The 18,390-nt window shown below is 41.8% G+C and overlaps 1 protein-coding gene across 1 annotated transcript in view; it reads right to left on the bottom strand.

Moving 5' to 3' along the window:
* LOC106699440 (nesprin-1-like) overlaps window positions 1-18,390 on the bottom strand; it is a 64,722-nt gene that overhangs the window by 22,228 nt on the left and 24,104 nt on the right. The window contains 8 exon segments of the mRNA XM_023743645.1: window positions 1,591-1,659; window positions 3,299-3,632; window positions 4,792-4,983; window positions 7,803-7,940; window positions 8,200-8,382; window positions 11,447-11,597; window positions 12,460-12,647; window positions 15,636-15,798. Coding sequence (XP_023599413.1) covers window positions 1,591-1,659; window positions 3,299-3,632; window positions 4,792-4,983; window positions 7,803-7,940; window positions 8,200-8,382; window positions 11,447-11,597; window positions 12,460-12,647; window positions 15,636-15,798 — 1,418 coding nt within the window.

The following is an 18,390-nucleotide window of genomic DNA, read 5'->3' as shown; positions in this document are numbered from 1 at the left end:
TCCCTTTGGACAGGAACAGAGAAATACAGTGAGCATTCCTAGGGAAGTGGTCAGTGGTTGCTGCAGCTGAACCCAGTGACCTGGGCAAGCACCAAGAACAGAGGTATGGCCATGGTTGTCTGGCAACTGGCATTTCAGACAGAGAAACAGAAAGTCACCAAGCCTGGCCACCTCCCATCACCCTCCCAGAGCTAGCATCAGGGCCCGGAAGAAGCTGTAGCAGTGAGTGTGGGATTGCAGAGTGCATTATCTGCAAACCTGACAGCTAATACTACAGAAACATTTTCCCCTCAGCAAGGGCTGCACTCTGCACCCATTTCCAGGGTCAGTGGAGATACAAAGGGGAGGCCACTGAGGTCTGCCAGTCACCATTACAGGATATACAGCAACAAAGGTAGCAGCCTGCTTCTCCCAGCTAAGCCCACACCCACCCATTGTGGCTGAACTGCCAGCAGTGTCTAGCTTCAGGAGACAGCACAGATTGGGAAACCTAATGTCCACCCCATTGCTTTGCAGAGTTTGTCCCCTGAGACTGAAGCGACCTAGACACAGAAAAGATGTCCAACTTCCCAGGAAACACAGGACATTTTCCACCAACTCGCAGAGATCTGAAAAGCCAAAGAAGTTCAAGAGAACTTAAAAACCTGTGACTCCTACTAGAAATCATTAGAAAGACTTTTCTTGAATAAACCTACTAGGGCAGTGGTCGGCAAACTCATTACACATGTGGCTCTTTGGCCTCTTGAATGTGGCTCTTCCACAAAAATACCGACTTCTGTGCATGGGCCACGAAGTTTCAATTGCACTGTATGTGCATGCCCACACGTGGTATTTTGTGGTATTTTGTAAAGAGCCACACTCAAGGGGCCAAAGAGCCGCATGTGGCTCACAAGCTGCAGTTTGCCAACCACGGGTCTAGTGCAACGTTAAGCAAAACTGGTTTCATGTTGCTTTCTTTCATTTTTCTTGTTTCAGGAATCCTTCTGTCCTGAAAGAAAAATCTAAGTCTTAAGGCACTGTGGAATACAATTTTCATTTCAAAGTATTTATATGTGGTTAGACTTACTAACCACATTGACACAGAGTGAACATCTGGTCTCAGTCCTTGTCTAATGTGTGACCCCAGAGATCAGGAGGGTGAGCGGCGGCCCAAGGTCACCCATGCAGGCTGGTGGTTCAACCAGAGCCTGAGCCCTGACCCTCCAGTCAGAGGGAGGTGGGCGACCCATCAAAGCCACAAAGTCAGGGCTGCTACAACCCCACAGGGCACCGGGGCACACGTGCTGAAGACCAGGGCTTCCGTCCCCTGTTCTCTGTTGCTGATGGGCATTGCAGGTGTGCACCTCATGAGGCTGATCACCACTGAGCAGGTGAGAAGTTACTGCACTTGGCTATTCAGATCTTACTCTTGGTGTTGCTTAACCTCGTGTTTGTTTTGTTTCGTTTGTTTTTGTTCTCATGGTACAGCAGTCAGAAGAGAAGATTCTGCCTTAACAAGCTTGTGCCACAGAGCCGAGAGAGGGACAGGCGGTGCTGAGAGGGGCCTGTGACAGGTGAGGGCGGGAGGCTGCCTGGGCTGGGCGTGCCTACCAGAGGTATTTCTGATGGCACTTTCTGTGAGTTTTACATAGGCCTCGGGGCTCTCGGGGATCCTGACATCTGTGAAAAGAGCACAGTCTAAGTTGACAGGTAAGTTCTGCAAACATCGATTCCTTTGTGGCAGGAAAACAACTTTCCTGGGGAAAAAAGGAAGTTAGTTCTTGTAGACAGATAGCTCCTGAGCACGTTTTCTTGAAGTGAATCCTAGTGAAGGCTCCCACTCACTGGTTGACAGTGTTTTATGAGACAGGCACTGTGTCCAGCCATCATGTACCCTCACAGCAACCCTACAGTGAATGGGAGAGTCATTCCCATTTTATGGATGAGAAAATTGATGCCCAGAGGAATTAAGTTACTTATCAAAGTCTCAAAAGCTACTAAAGAAATTTCAACCCAGACAGATTCCAGAACAGTGCTGAAAGAGGCCAATGGACATCACGTGAGCTGCACGTGTAATTTCTAACAGCCAGGTTCAACAAGTAGTAAGAAATAGATGAAAATAACGTTAATACTTTATTTTACTAAATCAATACATCTAAATTATAGCATGGAATCAACATGTTCATGTTTAATATTCTTTCTTTGTGTAAGCCTTTGAACTTCATGTATTCATGGAAGTGTGGCTGACACAGCAAATCTCAACAGCAGTCACATTCCAGTGCTCAACCGTCAGCGCTCCAGTGGCTACATACTGAATAGCGCTGCTTTCCATGCCAAATGCCTAACTATTAGGCGATACCATAAAGACAAAACAGAAATGAGAGAAATCACATCTTTCACTAAGATACTCAAGCCAGAAAATCGCCTCAATCCCAATTCTGTCAGCTATCAGTTATGGAGGAGACTGCTTATGATTTGTCACATCTCTTCCCTTCTATTTCCCAATGCTGCTCCTTTAGTTCAGGCCACCATCCCATCTCTGTCCTGGATTAGAAAACATTTCCATTTGGACTCTCTTCATCCCAATGCACTTCCCTCCATCTAGTACTTTCAAGACAGGTTCTTTGAAAATATGCATCTGATCACATTGCTTCCCTCCTTAGGCCCCTGCTGTGGCTCCCTATTACCTTCTGGATAAAAGCCAAACTCCTCTCCATGTGAATAGGCTGCGTCATGACGAGGTCCTGGTTGGCCTTTTCACCTCCTCTTTGTCCACTCTATGCTTCCCAATCTACAGCCTTGTCGCTGTGAACAAACCTCAGGTGCCCAGCAGTACTGCGGCTACTCAGAAAGCTGGGCTGGGTGCCCTCTGCTTTCCTCCTCTGAACATTGCTGCATCTACCTGACCAACTCCTCCTCATCCTTCAGGGCTCAGCTCAAGGTCCCTTCCCTAAAGCCATTCCTCAAAGCGGTTAGGTGTCACCTGGTTGTGCTTCTGTACCTGCCCATGCACGTTAGATCCTGGTGCCAAACATGTCCTACTTATTGTCCGTGTTCCACACTTGAGTGCAAGAAAAGGAACTGGGTGTTCCCAGAGCTTAGCAAAGCGCTTGTCATATTGTAAGACCCTATGTATATGTGGGATAAATCAATGGCCATGCCAATTTTTGTATTTGATAGTCACACGAATATCCAATGTTCCCTTATGTACACTTTCCCTTCATGGGAGAAGGAAGAAGATGGGTTACATGTTTCCAGTACAATATCCACCCCCTTTTATTTCCTTTTAAGCTGGTATATAGGAAGCACTTTTTCCTACCTGATAAGCCAACAGCTCCCCTGAGGTAGAAATCTTTGTCTTCCTGACCCTCTTCATCCTCAGAGGGCAGAGTTCTGGACACGGCAGACTCCAGGTCACGACTGAGGTCATAGTCATGGTCCCACTCCAGGGGGATGGAGTCCACACTGGCAGGGGTGTCTCGTCCTGACCGCTCGCTCCGGAGGGGCTGGGCGAGGGAGAGGGAGGGGTTGGAGGAAGGCTGGGGGGACAGCACGCTGTCCGCGGAGGTGTCATGCCAGCGGAGGTCTGAGAGAGCTGCCGAGTCCTCCAGCTCCAGCTCCCGGTCAGAGAGGTCGTGCTCATCGTCTGGGAGCTAGAAAGGCAGTCAAGCCAACTCCGTTACCGCAGCGACCAGGGGATCCCTCCTCATGTCTTGTCCTGCCTCTCGCCAAAGCTCAGAGTTCACGCTTGTCGGGGTCACATTCCTACCTCAGTGGGGATACTTTTAAACTTCCTATCACCAAATAAGCAATAATCTTGTGCTAACTTTAAAAATGTCTTATAAATTAATCTAACAGAGCCTCAGTTTTATCAGCACTAAAATGGAAATAATATTAAAAGCTACTGCCCGGCTGGTGTGGCTCAGTGGACTGAGTGTCATCCCATGGACCAAGAGATCCTGGGTTTGATTCCCAGTCAGGGCACATGCCCAGATTGCCAGCTCAATCCCCAGTAGGGGGGCGTGCAGGAGGCAGCTGATCGATGTGTCTCTCTCATTGATGTTTCTATCTCTCTCTCTCCCTCTCCCTCTCTTTCTAAAAATCAATACAAATGTATTTTAAAACAAACAAAAAACTACTTCAAAGAATCAGTATAAGATTAAATAAGATAATGTAAATAAGGGCAATTTAGCACTATGCATGCAACACAACACAATCATAGTGGCACATGTCAGAAACAGAAGGAAATCACTGATAAAATTGTAGCTGGTCCGTTTTAAACTTATATCCCAGACACAAAATATAGTTAACACAGAAGGTTCCAAATATTCTGGTAATAACATCTCGACACTGAGATGTGATTATGGCAGCAATTAGGGGAATGGAAGAGAAAAAAATTCCACAAAACAACCTCATCAGTAGAGTAACTATTTACATTGTTCACATTCATCTCCTTTCTTCTAGAAGCTTCTTTATTTATCTTCCATAGATGATATGTTCCAAGTACTCTTCTAAGCTATCTATCTATCTAGCATCTATTTATCAATCATCTATCCATCCTCATTTCATGCCCCCAAATAATCCTTTCTACAAGGTAGGGTACTGTTATTAAACTAGTTTCACAGTTGAGGAAACTGAGGCAAGATACGTGAAGTAAGTTGCCGAAGGTTACGTAGCCAACACGTCAGAGCTGAAACTGGAACCCAGGCATTCTGGATCCAGTGTCTGGGCCCTTAGCGATACAACACTACCGAACCCCACATCACGATTTCTCTTTAGATTTGGCGACAATGAAAGACTGGTGTTACACACAGGCAGGCGGATCAGCTTCTTGTGGTATCTCTCCACGCGCCCGAAGACCTCCTGACAGTAGCGCCGCAGCTCGTCCAGCTCCTCCTCGATGACCGCCGCGTCCAAGGGCTCGCTCTTCTCAATCAGCTGCTCTCCTTGGGCAACGATCTGCTCGATCTTGTTGTGGTTCAACGAAATTTCCTGCTGGAAGGCCTAGGGAGCACACATCCCACGTGATTTTCATTGCTCACATTGACATGAAATAATGACAAGCTACATCTTTAGAAAAACCACGTAGGGAATAGTGAACGTACCCTCTACTATGACCAGCTAAGAGGCTTTTACTTTATAAAGTAAAACATAAACATTTTAAGTCAGAACATGATTTGGAAATGGAATCACTAAAATTCCATGACCAGAAGCGTGCCTTTGGCTAATCCAATCTACTACCATGGACAGTGTGGGCAGAAAATCAGAGGAGAAAACATTCAAACCCACCGTAAATCCATAGCACTGGTTACCCCTGATGACAATCCACTGTAATCATTACAGTGCCAATGAAATAAATGTAGCACTTTAAAGACATATATTGAATATTTTAATTTTAGATTTCTTGATTGTACATCAGACATGACTAAGAGAAACCAAGCCAATGACAATATCACCAATTCTTCTCAGATGATTTTTGCTGTTTCGGGACATGAGCAGGAAAGATGAAAATGATTTGAAAAATAAGTAATTCTGGAGAATCATTTAGACTCAGTTTACATGGTTCAGAAGAGTTAAGCTACTTGGGATAAGTGTCAGGGGATACACTTTAATTCACAAGAACAAACTCTGGAATAGTCAAAACTGTCCAATAATGAGGACTGCAAGGGGAGAATAGCGGGCCATAATGAGTTCTATGTCCCTGCCAGACCCCAAAAAGAAAAGCTCAATTACCACTTGGAGTAAATGCCCTGCCAAAGGTTTTAAATATTGATTTGCCTGTGAGACAACTTGGGAAAGTCAGGGTGGGAGGGTGGAAAGAGGGGTTGGGCAAAATACCAGGCTTAACTATTTTATGATTTCTTTTTCACCCTAATATATGATTAAGAGCAACTTTCTGTTTTATTATAATAACCTAAGGTTATAGCCATCATGATTTTATGTAGTTGTTAAATCTGTTTAACTATCTTGGGAAGAAAATTTCATAAGATGCTTTGCAAATTATTCAAATTGTTAAATACATTTCCACTTAGAGAATCCTTTTATCTAATGTAGTGGATGTCCCTTCTGTTTAAAATTTTAACTAGCCACTGTAGTTGAATTATATAAAATATGTTTAAAATTAACTTGGCATCTAAGAGTGTAGAATATGTGGAATGAAATTCTAATATGAGAAAGTTGTAATTCTCTGAAACATAGAGGTCAAATAAACTATTTGAAGGTGCTAGAAACAAACCAGGAAAAAACAAACACACACACACACAAAACTAATCAGGAAAAAAGATTCCCAACACTGTGGCTATCAAGTTAATAAATAAAAGTAATATGTTAATGGTAGGTATCTCTGGGTAGTGCTCACTATTTCATTTTTAATATCCTTTTCATTTAAAAATTTTTTTTTCAATCAAGAAGAACTAATTTCTTGGTCTTAGAGAAGATCTTATAAATTTGACCCCAAAGGCAAGGGGAGTAAAGGCAAAAATAAATGAATGGGACTATATCAAACTGAAAAGCTTTTGGACAGCAAAACAAACCAAGAACAAAACAAAAAAGCAATCAACTGAATAGGAGAAGATATTTACAAACAACAGCTCCGACAAGGCGCTAATATCCAAAATATATAAAGAACTCATACAACCCAATACCAAGCAAACACACAATCCAATTAAAAAATGCACAGAGGACTTGAACAGACACTTCTCCCAAGAGGACATATTAATGACTAATAGATGTATGAAAAGATGCTCAACTTCACTAGCCATTAGGAAAATGCATATCAAAACTACAATGAGATACCACCTCACACATGTTACAATGGCTATTTTCAACAAGACAAGTAATAGTAAGCTTTGGACAGGCTGTGGAGAAAAAGGAACCCTCATTCACTGCTGGTGGGGATGTAAACTGGTACAACCACTATAGAAAACAGTATGGAGGTTTCTCAAAAAATTATGAATAGAGTTACCATATGACCCAGCAACCCCACTTCTGGGTATCTACCAGAAACATTTATTCACAAAGATATATGCATCCCTTCTTCACTGCAGCATTATTTATGGTGGCCAAATCATAGAAATAACCAAAGTGCCCTTCCATAGATGAATGGATAAAAAGGATGTGGTGCATATACACAATACAATACTACTCAGCCATAAGAAAAGATGAAATACTACCATTTGCAACAACATGGATGAGCCTTGAGAGTATCATGCTAAGTGAAATAAGTCAGACAGAAAAAGTCAAGAAACATATGATTTCACTCAGAGGTGGGATACAGAAGTGAAAGCAACAAATGAACAAACAAGAGAAACAAACACACAAACACTCACACAGACAACAGTATGGTGGTTACCACAGGGAAGAGGGGTGGGAGTAGTGAAGGGTAAAGAGGGTCAAATATGTGTTGATAAAAAATGATGTGACTTTGGATGTTGGGCAACATGAAGATCAAGTACCCTAGAAATGTACACTTAAAACCTCTATAATCTTATTAGCCAATGTCACCCCCAAAATTAAAAAAAAAACTGAAAAAAGTTACTATTTTTTTCACCAAAGGATCTACACATCTCTTCCCCGTCAGCCTAACCCATGTGGCTCAATGGTTGAGCATTGACCTATGAACCAGCTATCACATGCCCGGGTTGCAGCTCAATCCCCAATGTGGGGCGTGCAGGAGGCAGCTGATCAGTGATTCTCTCTCATCATTGATGTTTCTCTCTCTCCCTCTCCCTTCCTCTCTGAAATCAATAAAAATGTATTTTAAAATGATCTTCCCCTTCAGACTTTCTCCACACTGATAATTTGAAGAATCACTAATCTATTACCTTGAGCTGCTTTATTTTAGCGTGAACATCACACTCGGAAAAATGCTCAATATTAGTGAGCTGTAAATCCATCTCCGTCAGCCACACCAGAATGCTGTCCCGTGCCGTCTCAAACTCCTCACGCTGGCCAATGAAATGCTGGATGTGAAAAGAAGATCATAAAAATTACAAAGCCTGCATATTGAGACAGTACTGCCAATTCCAATGGTCTTCTGGAAAATCATTTTCTTAATGAGCAATGAGAAACCTGCCATCCTTTACCATATAAATTAACCCTGGACACCCCTCTTTCCATCCCAACCTTACAGAATCACTGTGCTTGTGACTTAATATTGTGTTCGAATGGCCCGATCCTGTCCTCCGGGCCCCTGAGCTACCGAGGAGGCAGAATAAAGACCTTGAGTCTGCGCAAGATGGAGCTGACGCGCTTCTGCAGGTTGTCCCATCGCTGGTTGCCTTCGTGGACCATCTGCTTTAGGCTGCAGGCGGAGTCGGTGCGGTTCTCTCGGGCCAGGCGGCGGTACTGCTTGTTGATCAGCTCCAGCTGGGTCAGGCTCTCGTGCACCTGTCGCTGGAAAGCCTAGGACCACAGAGAAGCACTCAGTGAGGGAGACGCATCAGGGGCTCTCGGCCAGGGTGTCAGGCCTTCAGGCTGCAGGCTGAGGGGGAGAGGGAAGTCACCCTGTCACGGACAGCTCAGGCCAGTCTCTAATGAGCGTGGAGATGCCCTTCTTAAAGGGAAATAATGTAATCAGCGTGGCTTAAGGAGAGGGGGTGGAGCATACAAAAATGTGCAAGAAAATGGTTACTAATAAATATATATGCATATATACAAATACACAGACATATATCACATATATACTACACACTTCTACATATAGAATTTACACATATATGTATACAATATAGCGTTTAAGATCATTAACAGCTAGAACAAAATTTTCCCATAAAACAAACTTATTATATAAATATGTATGTATGCTGAAATGAGTTTGAAATGTCCACAATTCCTGATGTGAATACTGAGAAAAGATATCTACAAAAGAACTTTCTCTTTATTTGTAAAATATGTAATTTCTTAAAAATCCAGAAATTGCCTCAATTCTGGTGTCCATTAAAAAAGCTACCTTTTGCAGAATGCCCTTTAAGTGCAGGCTATTATGAACTCTTAAGATAAGCAGTTTAGTAAAATACAGGTAATTTTACATTGAAAAAAGTTTGGACCATGCTCTATTTCTTTTTTATTGCTTCAGTTTTTATCAAACATTTAGAAGTGATGTAGCATCTTACCTGGTACTGTTTTATTTATTTTTTTATAGAGAGAGGAAGGAGGGGAGAGAGAGAGAGAGAAGAGAGAGAAACAACGATTGGTTGCCTCCCATGTGCCACACTGGCCAGTGCTATTTATGTTTACAGTTCAGAGTTTCTTAAGGTAAAAATACCCTTTATTCTTTCTCTCTGCAATCTAGCATAGCCCTAGAAAGAATCATTTGACCAAAATAAAATCAAGCTTTTTTTTTCAAACTCATGTGTATGACTTACAACTGATTTTCATCTTGGCCTTAGAAAATTGTACAATTAGTTGGACTGTCCTCATCTCAGTCCCAGCATTTGGCTTCCTTTGGCCCCTCAAACTATATCTGCCACATCTCTGCTCTGGAATGGCTTTCCTTCCGAGAGGTGCTTTAAGAGCCTTCATCCTAGTAAGTCAATTATTCTTTTCTATCAAAGTTTAAATTATTACCTCAGAGAAGGAGGTGGTAAGAAAAGTTCAGCTTTTGCCATTACTAGAAGTCACTGGAGTGTTGGCAGGCACCACGGGTGGGTACCTCAGCACCCCCAGATCTGTCCCAAATATTCATGCCAAAATTTAATTTTCGTGATTTATTTTTGTCTTGTAAGAAAATTAAATATAAGATGAATGATAAAATCATTCATTGCAGGAGCTAACGATATGACTAATGCTTGCTGTAAAATCTGAGAGTCTAAAATAGCATCCAAAAGTATCTTACATAATCTTCTTTGTAGTATAAGCCAATTATAGAAGTCTTAACCTTCCCGGAGCTGAGCGTGCTAAGATGCAAACCGGAATACTTCACTAACATTGGTTCACCCAGGATGACCTGCATCTACTGTTGAGCAATTGTGGCTTTTTACCAGAGGTTTTCTAAGGAAGAACCTTTTAGATAGGAAACATTTTCCCCTGGAATTTAGTGATGTGGTTACATTCAAATCCATATTCAGATGTCAGAAGAACACTTATTTATTTCACGCAGTATTTAAACGTTCTTATAAGTTCATATACCTGCCCATCCCTCTCAGATTTTAAACCTCACTAGACCAACAAGCAAACGTCATAATTATGATCACAGGCCTCAGTAAATATTGTAAGGTAAAAATGAATGCATCTGGCCCTAGCCAGTTTGGCTCAGCGGATAGATTGTCGGCCTACAGACTGAAAGGTCCTGGGTGTGATTCAGGTCAAGGGCACATGCCTGGGTTGTGGGCTCGATCCCCAGTAGGGGGCGTGCAGGAGGCAGCTGATCCATGATTCTCTCCCATCATTGATTTTCTAACTCTCTTTCCCTCTCCCTCCCTCTCTGAAAATCAATAAAAAGATATCAAAAAACAACAATAAATAAAGCACCAATGGGAGTTACTTTTAAAATAAATTAAAAAATGAATGCAGCTGTATTGGGTTTGATTTTTATTCTGACTTTTAAACATCTTGGGGAGCTTTGGGAAGAATGAATAACGGAGAATAATTTTTGTAAGACACATGCATCAGAACCATTTGCTGTCAGTATCTATGAGTACACACGTCTGCCTATCTGGGAAATGACAGGAGAAGAAACTTCAAATTGAAAAAAGGTTGACTTCATGCTATGCCGGCCGAGAAGTTGAGGTTTTCTCCTATCACAGTGACAGGGCATACTCAGGATTGTGGGGAATGGGAGTCAGTTATTGAAGGATTCCTGCCTTTGTAAGTGTGATTAGGCTGGCTATTTTTGTCTCCACAAAATTGAAAAGTCTCCATGACTCAAGAATGGCACTGCTCTTCACTTATAATTAGAAGTGGCTCATGATTAAAATGTTTCATTCAATCTGGAGCCAACTCCATTTTATTACTGATTTAAATATATATATATCTCCATGCTTCAATTAGGTAAAAATAAATGAAGAAAATATATTTGGAAGATAGATTTTTATAGTATGGAAAACCATCATATTTTAATCTTAAATAGTTGATTATAAAGAATAGGAACTAAAAAGAATGCCAAGATCTTTTGGAGAGGGGTGTGTGTATGGGGGGGTGGGGGGTGGGGGGAAAGAGGAATCCTGATATTTGTTTTCTAATAAAATTCCTCTTCATTACTTTATTTTGTACTGTATTTGTAATTCTTTTACTTATTTATTTATATTTATTTTTGTATTTGTAATTCTTGATCATATTAAAATAAAAGTCTTGTATCCCACTTCTTGCCTATTTATGAGATGGTAATAAAGATGGTCACAACCTTATCCCCCAGCTGTTTGAAGAAAAGAATGTGTGGGTGAACATGAGTTTCTGTCCTGGGACACCGACTACCAGCTGGGGACTGCCATAGCAACAGCAGGACGAGAGACTGGGAACGCTACCTCACCTCAAATTTCTTCAGTTCTTCCTTGGCAACTGTATAGAGCACCCCGGAAGAGCTGGGGAAGGCGGCTGTCCTTTCGGAAGTCTTGAGCCAATCTTCAAAACGCGAATAGTCATCCAGAAACTTCTGCCACAACTGCCATGTCTCTTCAATTCTGAGACAGAACACGAAAGAACAGAGTCTGACTGTTTGGGACCGTGCGTGCTCCAGAACCTGCCACGGGATTAAGACCAAACACGCAGCTGCGGTGCCAAACAATCGCTGTGCTGGGGCCAAATCTGACCCGAGTGCAAAGGGGACAACTGTTGGAGCTGACATGATGCAGCTGTTTTGTGGGTTTCTTTTTAAACACACATCCTGCGGCTCTGGATGTGGAATTAGTCACATCGATTGTTACATGCAAATGATGTGAACTGTTCGGAAAAGTGCAAGAGAATGTGGAAGCGCAAGGCCACGTTTGCAGTGCACACATGCGTGCCAAGGCTTCGCTGAAACAAAACAAGGTTTGAAAACCCACTGAAGTCCAACATCAAACTCACCCCCATCAAAATCAGTCTAGGACAGCAAGACAAACAGTGAGCTTTCCAGAGTTCCCCAGAGAGCACAGAGATTACGGGCCTTAAATCACTACCTTAATTTTCTAACACAGCACTGTCTTTTTCTGCCTTGAATTTCAAAGGGCTTTAAGATAAGCCCTTGGCTTTATCATTTAATTTTTAACAACAGAATGGTATTGTTCAACCACCAATTCTGTAACTTATGCTTACTCAGCAAAGGCGTATTTCTCTGAATTATATTTAAAGGGTTAGGTCAGGCATCATTTGGCTTGTTATATTTGCATGTTACCTTTCTATCTGCTTGTTTTCCCAACTAAATGTGGACAACGACAAATTCAGAAAACTCAGGCTACTGTTGGACTTTGCAACCGAAAGGAAATAGTGACCAATGGCTACTCAGGGTAATTTTTTTTTCTTTTGGTCCTTCCTCTTTCCCAGCGGTTTGAACATCCCACTTACTTGAGCCTTCTTTCCATGGACATGGCACAGATGTTTCTCCATCGCCGGTCGAGGTTCCGCGTGGCCTGCTGGATGGAGTCACACTCGGCGTCGGTGGCACACGCGTCGCAGTCATGCAGCAGGACCTCACACAGGTTGAGGACGGAAGCCACGCCCGTGCTGTGCTTCTCTATGTCTCTCTGAAGGTCCTGTGGGGAATGAGACACGCTTTATTGCAATCCTTGTAAACACACGGGAGAAACTGACTGACAAATGCTGAGGCCCAATGTTGACAAATATTTCATTTCCTTCAACGCATGAGACTTCAACTTCATTTATAAGATACGGCAAGCTCAAAAGCATGAGTAAATGAATCTAGAAATATGTCAGCTATGTGAGCAATGCCAAAATAGAAACTAAACAAATGAAATAGACTACATTAGCTATATCAAGAATAAAATGAGCTTTTTAGGGATTAAAAAAAATGAACCTAGACCAGGGGTGGGCAAACTTTTTGACTCGAGGGCCACAGTGGGTTCTTAAACTGGACCGGAGGGCCGGAACAAAAGCATGGATGGAGTGTTTGTGTGAACTAATATAAATTCAAAGTAAACATCATTACATAAAAGGGTACGGTCTTTTTTTTTTTTTAGTTTTATTCATTTCAAACGGGCCGGATCCGGCCCGTGGGCCGTAGTTTGCCCACGGCTGACCTAGACAATAGTGTGGTGAAGGCCTAGGCGAGGCAGGTGCGGGGTGAGGTGGTCAATGGGAAAAAAAGGCAGGGACATCTGTAATACTTTCAACAATGAAGATAAATTAAAAAATATAAATCTTGCCCCAGATTCAACTTCACAGATATATCACTTCCATTCCCATGGATAAATTGATCAATGAATTGGTCATAATAATATATGTGTTCCTGTTAACAGCTGGCACTCAAGATCTGGGATTTGATCTCTAAATATATGTTAATTCTACCACTGTTAAGAGGTACCGTGGGTTTAAGGGACCGAGGTTGTCTACTATGTATGATGACATCATCATTATCATCAGCAGCTTCCTCAGTGAGCAATTTTATTTTTATTTATTTATTTACTTATTTTTTTCTCAGTGAGCAATTTTAAATGAAGGAAATAGATATGATGGTAAAGAAGGCATTGAACTTTGTGAAATCTTTATATTAACTGCAAAGAATATCAGCACAAAACATACATTATTTTTTCTATTGAGTTTTTAACTCAATGTACTCAAAGTTTTCCATCACTAAAAGCGAGTTCATTTTTTGCTTGCCTTATTAATTAAGGTCCTTAATATATTCTCCTTTTCTTTGATACAGCTCTAGACTATGCCTAGCTTTTCTCTCATTCTAAAGATAATTCCTCAATTTACTCACATAGTTGGGATTAATATTCTTGTATGTATATTCTCTCTCACCTTTTTCTCCTGACTAGCTAGGCTACAGGGGGCGGGGAGTGTTGAGAATATCTGAAGTCTAATCACTCCTTATTCAGACTTTTAAGCAATCTTCCATAAAGCCATACAGACTTAATATCTCCACATCCTGAGCCTTTTTGGAACTCTGTGGCATGAATGATCTTTCTCCTTCCTCCATCTGCTAACACCATCACTATTCATCTATTCAAAATGCTGTTGGATGTCTGGCATCTCTAGCATCTCTTCTGTTCTCTTTGCAATTGTGGGTTTTGACTTTCTTTTCCCCCTTCACTATCATTGCGTTGGGGTTTTAGTAGTGGGTGGGGCTATATGTGCATATAATCAATTTGCCATATTTAATTAGATACTGTTTTAATTTTCTTACCTTTGCTAAATTACAATACTGGTCATTAAATTTTAACTTTAGTTATCACTTGTAATTGTCATTACCATGTTCTCCAGGAAATTTGGATTATTGACAGCCCCCCCTCAAAGTTCAATCATCAGAATTTCAAACATCTAAGAGTCCATCAGAGGTTTTAATCTTACAAAAATTGAAAAAAATACCCTAACAATTGCTTGTAAAAAGAAATGCTAATTTAAATATCAAAGTAAACCCAACACCTAAAAAGAATGTAGTTTAATGCCTATTCTCATTGGTTTAAATAGTTTGAAAACTAAAAATATAAACTGTTTCACAGGATTGCAGAAATAGGTATGTTTATATATTTTAAACATTTTTACTAGCAAGTTAAGAAACTTGGCTATAGTGGCCTAAATACTAATAAAAATAACCAGAGTGTGGACAGAATTTTCAGGACAATCTAAGTGCATGAAGTAGCAATACTTGATGGGGGTTGATGGTGTTCATTTATGACAACTGGAGTCTGCTATGCTTAGTAAGAAGCAGCAAGGGGAGTGGGAGGTGGAAATCCCTTCTGTATGCATTTTTCAGGGTCACCCTCTTTTGCTTTGCTGGGGTGTGTATTGTATGCCAGTGGAATATGCTGTCTTTGGTACACAAATGAAGGTGAAATTACTGCGTGTGGTCTGCAGGTCATGCAATCCTCCTTTCAAAAGACAATTATTTTAGACACTAAATCTCTAAGTATGCACTGTAATCTTTCTCCAAACACCACTATATGAAATTTTAAATGGCTCCTTTCTGGCCAGTGTGGCTCAGTTGGTTGAGCATTGTCTCATTCTCCAAGGGGATCTCTGGTTTGATTCCCAATCAGGGAATATACCAGGGATTCAGGTTTGATCCCCAGTGGGGACATGTACGGGAGACAGCGATTGATGTTTCTCTCTCATATCAATGTTTCTCTTTCTCTCTTCCCCTCCTCCCTACCTCTCTCTAGGAAAAAAAAAATCAACAAAAACATATTTTTTAAAAAAAAGTTTCTTTCCAAGTTTATGGTAGTGAGCTAGTGATCCACAAATAAATAAACAAAACAGTCAGCATTATTTTAGATACATCATTGCTGCTCAACCTAACCTACCATCTTAGGATGGCTTCTTGATCGACCAACAACATTAATCCTGTGATGACATATCTTTTTAAGAGTTAGCACTGGGGTAACATGGAACTTATTTGCCCCAAACCCCTGCCTGGGCAAGGCCTCCCCTTACTCCCTAAACCTGCCAAGCACCCTCCACACTTTCCCTCCCGAGTCACCTCTCACACCCACCCTCTTGCCAGGCCAGGAGGACAGATATTCAAAAGCCTATTTATTTCCTTCAATTGTTTCCCGTTTTACCTGCTGCTCCTGGAGCTTCTTCTGTATTTCTTCCGAGTTGCAGGAATCATAGACGATGGGCTTGGCCAGCTCTGACTCAATGTGAGCCAGCCAGGTCCTCAGGCTGCTCATGTTCTTGTCCAGCTGCTGGACCGCGACCAGAGTCTCCTTCAGCTTCTTGATCCTGTGGGCAGAGAAAGGACACCCACTTCAGAGAAAGGCCCACTCGCGTTTCCCTCCCGAGCAGCAGGGAGCACTAGGTCTGAAGACAAGTCGCCAAAAGCCAAAGTCCATCCTGCTCAGCCACTTACTGGCTGTGTGACTACGGGCAGTTGTATAACCTTCCTGTGTTTCTGTTTCCTCATCTATTCAATGGAGATGAAGTGAGAGTACTTGTGAGATTTAAATGAGTCTAATGCTCCAGGGTACATGGGGGAGAAAAATCAACAAATATTGGCTATGATTAAGTCAGTATAGCTGTAACAACAAAACAGGGGTAGAACTCTCATGGTTGTCACAAAATTTATTTCCATAAATGATATACTAACTTATACTCCTATGAAGATTGCCTGGGAGAAAGTAGAGATTATGAAAGCACAGTGTCGGAATGCCAAGGAGGCCGGGGATAGAGAGGATGGAGGGGGGTTGAGGGGAGATGAAGACATTATAAGAGACGAGACTGGTGGGTAGACTGGAGTAAGATGATAAAAATCCTGTAGTGACACAAAAATGGGTTTGTATGCAGTTTTAAAGATGAATAGGAACTTTGCCAAGATTAGCAAAAGGATGATACCATCAGTCTTGATTTTAAGTATAAAAGTTTGAAGGGAGGCTATTGTGAGAGCCCATTCGGGAAGTAAACAAAAGAGTCCAAACAGCTCCCATCAAAGCCTCCACTTGGGAAACAGTGAGAACAGAGGTGAGGACTGGATTGCTTAATTTATGAATCGGCATGGCGTGAGGCAGAAGGAGTAAAAAATGTGCTTACAGTTGGGTGCTGTCTCAGAGTATAGTTGATGAGGAGCAAGTTTTGGGGGTTAATGGTGCATTAAGATTAGGATACGATGAGTCTGAGGGATCAGGTCAGACATGCCGGGAAATGTAGTTTGTAGGTCCAGAGGAGAGGATGGAGTTGGTTGCAATGATTTAGGTGCTGTTGGCATAGAGTTGAAGTCCTATGAAAGGGTGTGGTCAAAGTACAATCTGAATGCCTCCTCTATTTTTAAAATATATTTTTATTGACTTCAGAGAGGAAGGGAGAGGGAGGGAGAGATAGAAACATCAATGATGAGAGACAATCATTGATCAGCTGCCTCCTACACACCCCTTATTGGGGATTGAGCCCGCAACCCGGGCATGTGTCCTGACCGAGAATCAAACTGGGACCTCCTGGTTCATAGGTCGATGCTCAACCACTGAACCACCCCGGCTGGGCTGGATGCCTCCTGTACTAGATTCACCTGGTTTGTCTCATATAAATGCAGATCCTAGATCCAAACCCAGTCCTACTGAATCAGAAACGCTGCGCCTGTGGCCAGGGAATTTGAATAGTTGATCAAGGAAAACAAAAGTTAAGATATACACTTACGGTCAGGGAGTACTGTTAATGATTTTAAGAAGTAGGCAGTGAAGGTAACTATGTTATGGCACCTGTAGAATAATCTGGCTACTAGAAAAAAATGAATTGTTTGTTTTGTTTAATGCAGTTTAATATTTGGAATAGCTTTAGAACTTGTTTTAGGCAGAGTAAGGAATGATGAAGAAGATGCCAAAAACATAAGAAAGAGAAGAGAAATTCCAGGTGACGATAGATAATGAATAAGGATGCAGAGGAGACGGGTGTAAAGCACAAGGACAGGAATAGGTACATGAGTTTATAAAGGTGTTTCCAAGGGAGGGCAGGGTATGAGCAGGTTTGGGAAGGACACACAGTATTCCTCAACTCTATTATTATCAAGAAATAGCAGCAAAAATCAATTATTAGATTTCTGGTGAGAACCTGTCATGGCTGAGTGTGTAGAGACTGCTCTCAAAAGAACAGTGATGTGGATGATAAGCAACGATCAGTGATTTCTGGTACAGCCTTGTTTAAAAGTCAGGTTTTCTTTTGGACCCTCAGGCCTGCCTTTTGGTTCAGGAAATGTCATCACCTTTGATACTGCGCATCATATAGATCAGCGGTTCTCAACCTGTGGGTCGCGACCCCTTTGGTGGTCGAACGACCCTTTCACAGGGGTCGCCTAAGACCATCCTGCATATCAGATATTTACATTACGATTCATAACAGTAGCAACATTACAGTTATGAAGTAGCAACGAAAATAATTTTATGGTTGGGTCACAACATGAGGAACTGTATTTAAAGGGCCAGAAGGTTGAGAACCACGGATATAGATGAATGGCAGATGAGCTATACAATACCTCCATCCTTGAGGTGTCAACTTGGCTTGACTAAAGAGGTATCTATTTAAAAAATAGTCAAGAGCAACATGACCTTTTAAAATCCGAGGGATGTGATATATTTCAAGGCAGAGATGTACAACAGAATGTTCTCAAAGACTGACAACTTGTACTCAGAGTCATCAAGTATTTCTCGGCTCAATTACTTTCACATAGTAAAGAGGTGATTCTCAAGCTAGAACTGTGACAGGATCACGCAGGGGGCTTTCAGATTTCACATGCCTGCTGCTCACTTCCCACCTCCCCACTCCATCCCAGGTCACTCGACAGGCTTCTCAGGTCAAGAGCCACTGCTGTGAAGAAAATATCTCAGAAGC

This window comes from Myotis lucifugus, unplaced genomic scaffold, assembly GCF_000147115.1.
Source record: "Myotis lucifugus unplaced genomic scaffold, Myoluc2.0 scaffold_405, whole genome shotgun sequence".
NCBI lineage: Eukaryota > Metazoa > Chordata > Mammalia > Chiroptera > Vespertilionidae > Myotis > Myotis lucifugus.
The sequence above is the reverse complement of the archived record's forward strand: the minus strand, read 5'-3'. Positions and strand labels throughout refer to the sequence as shown.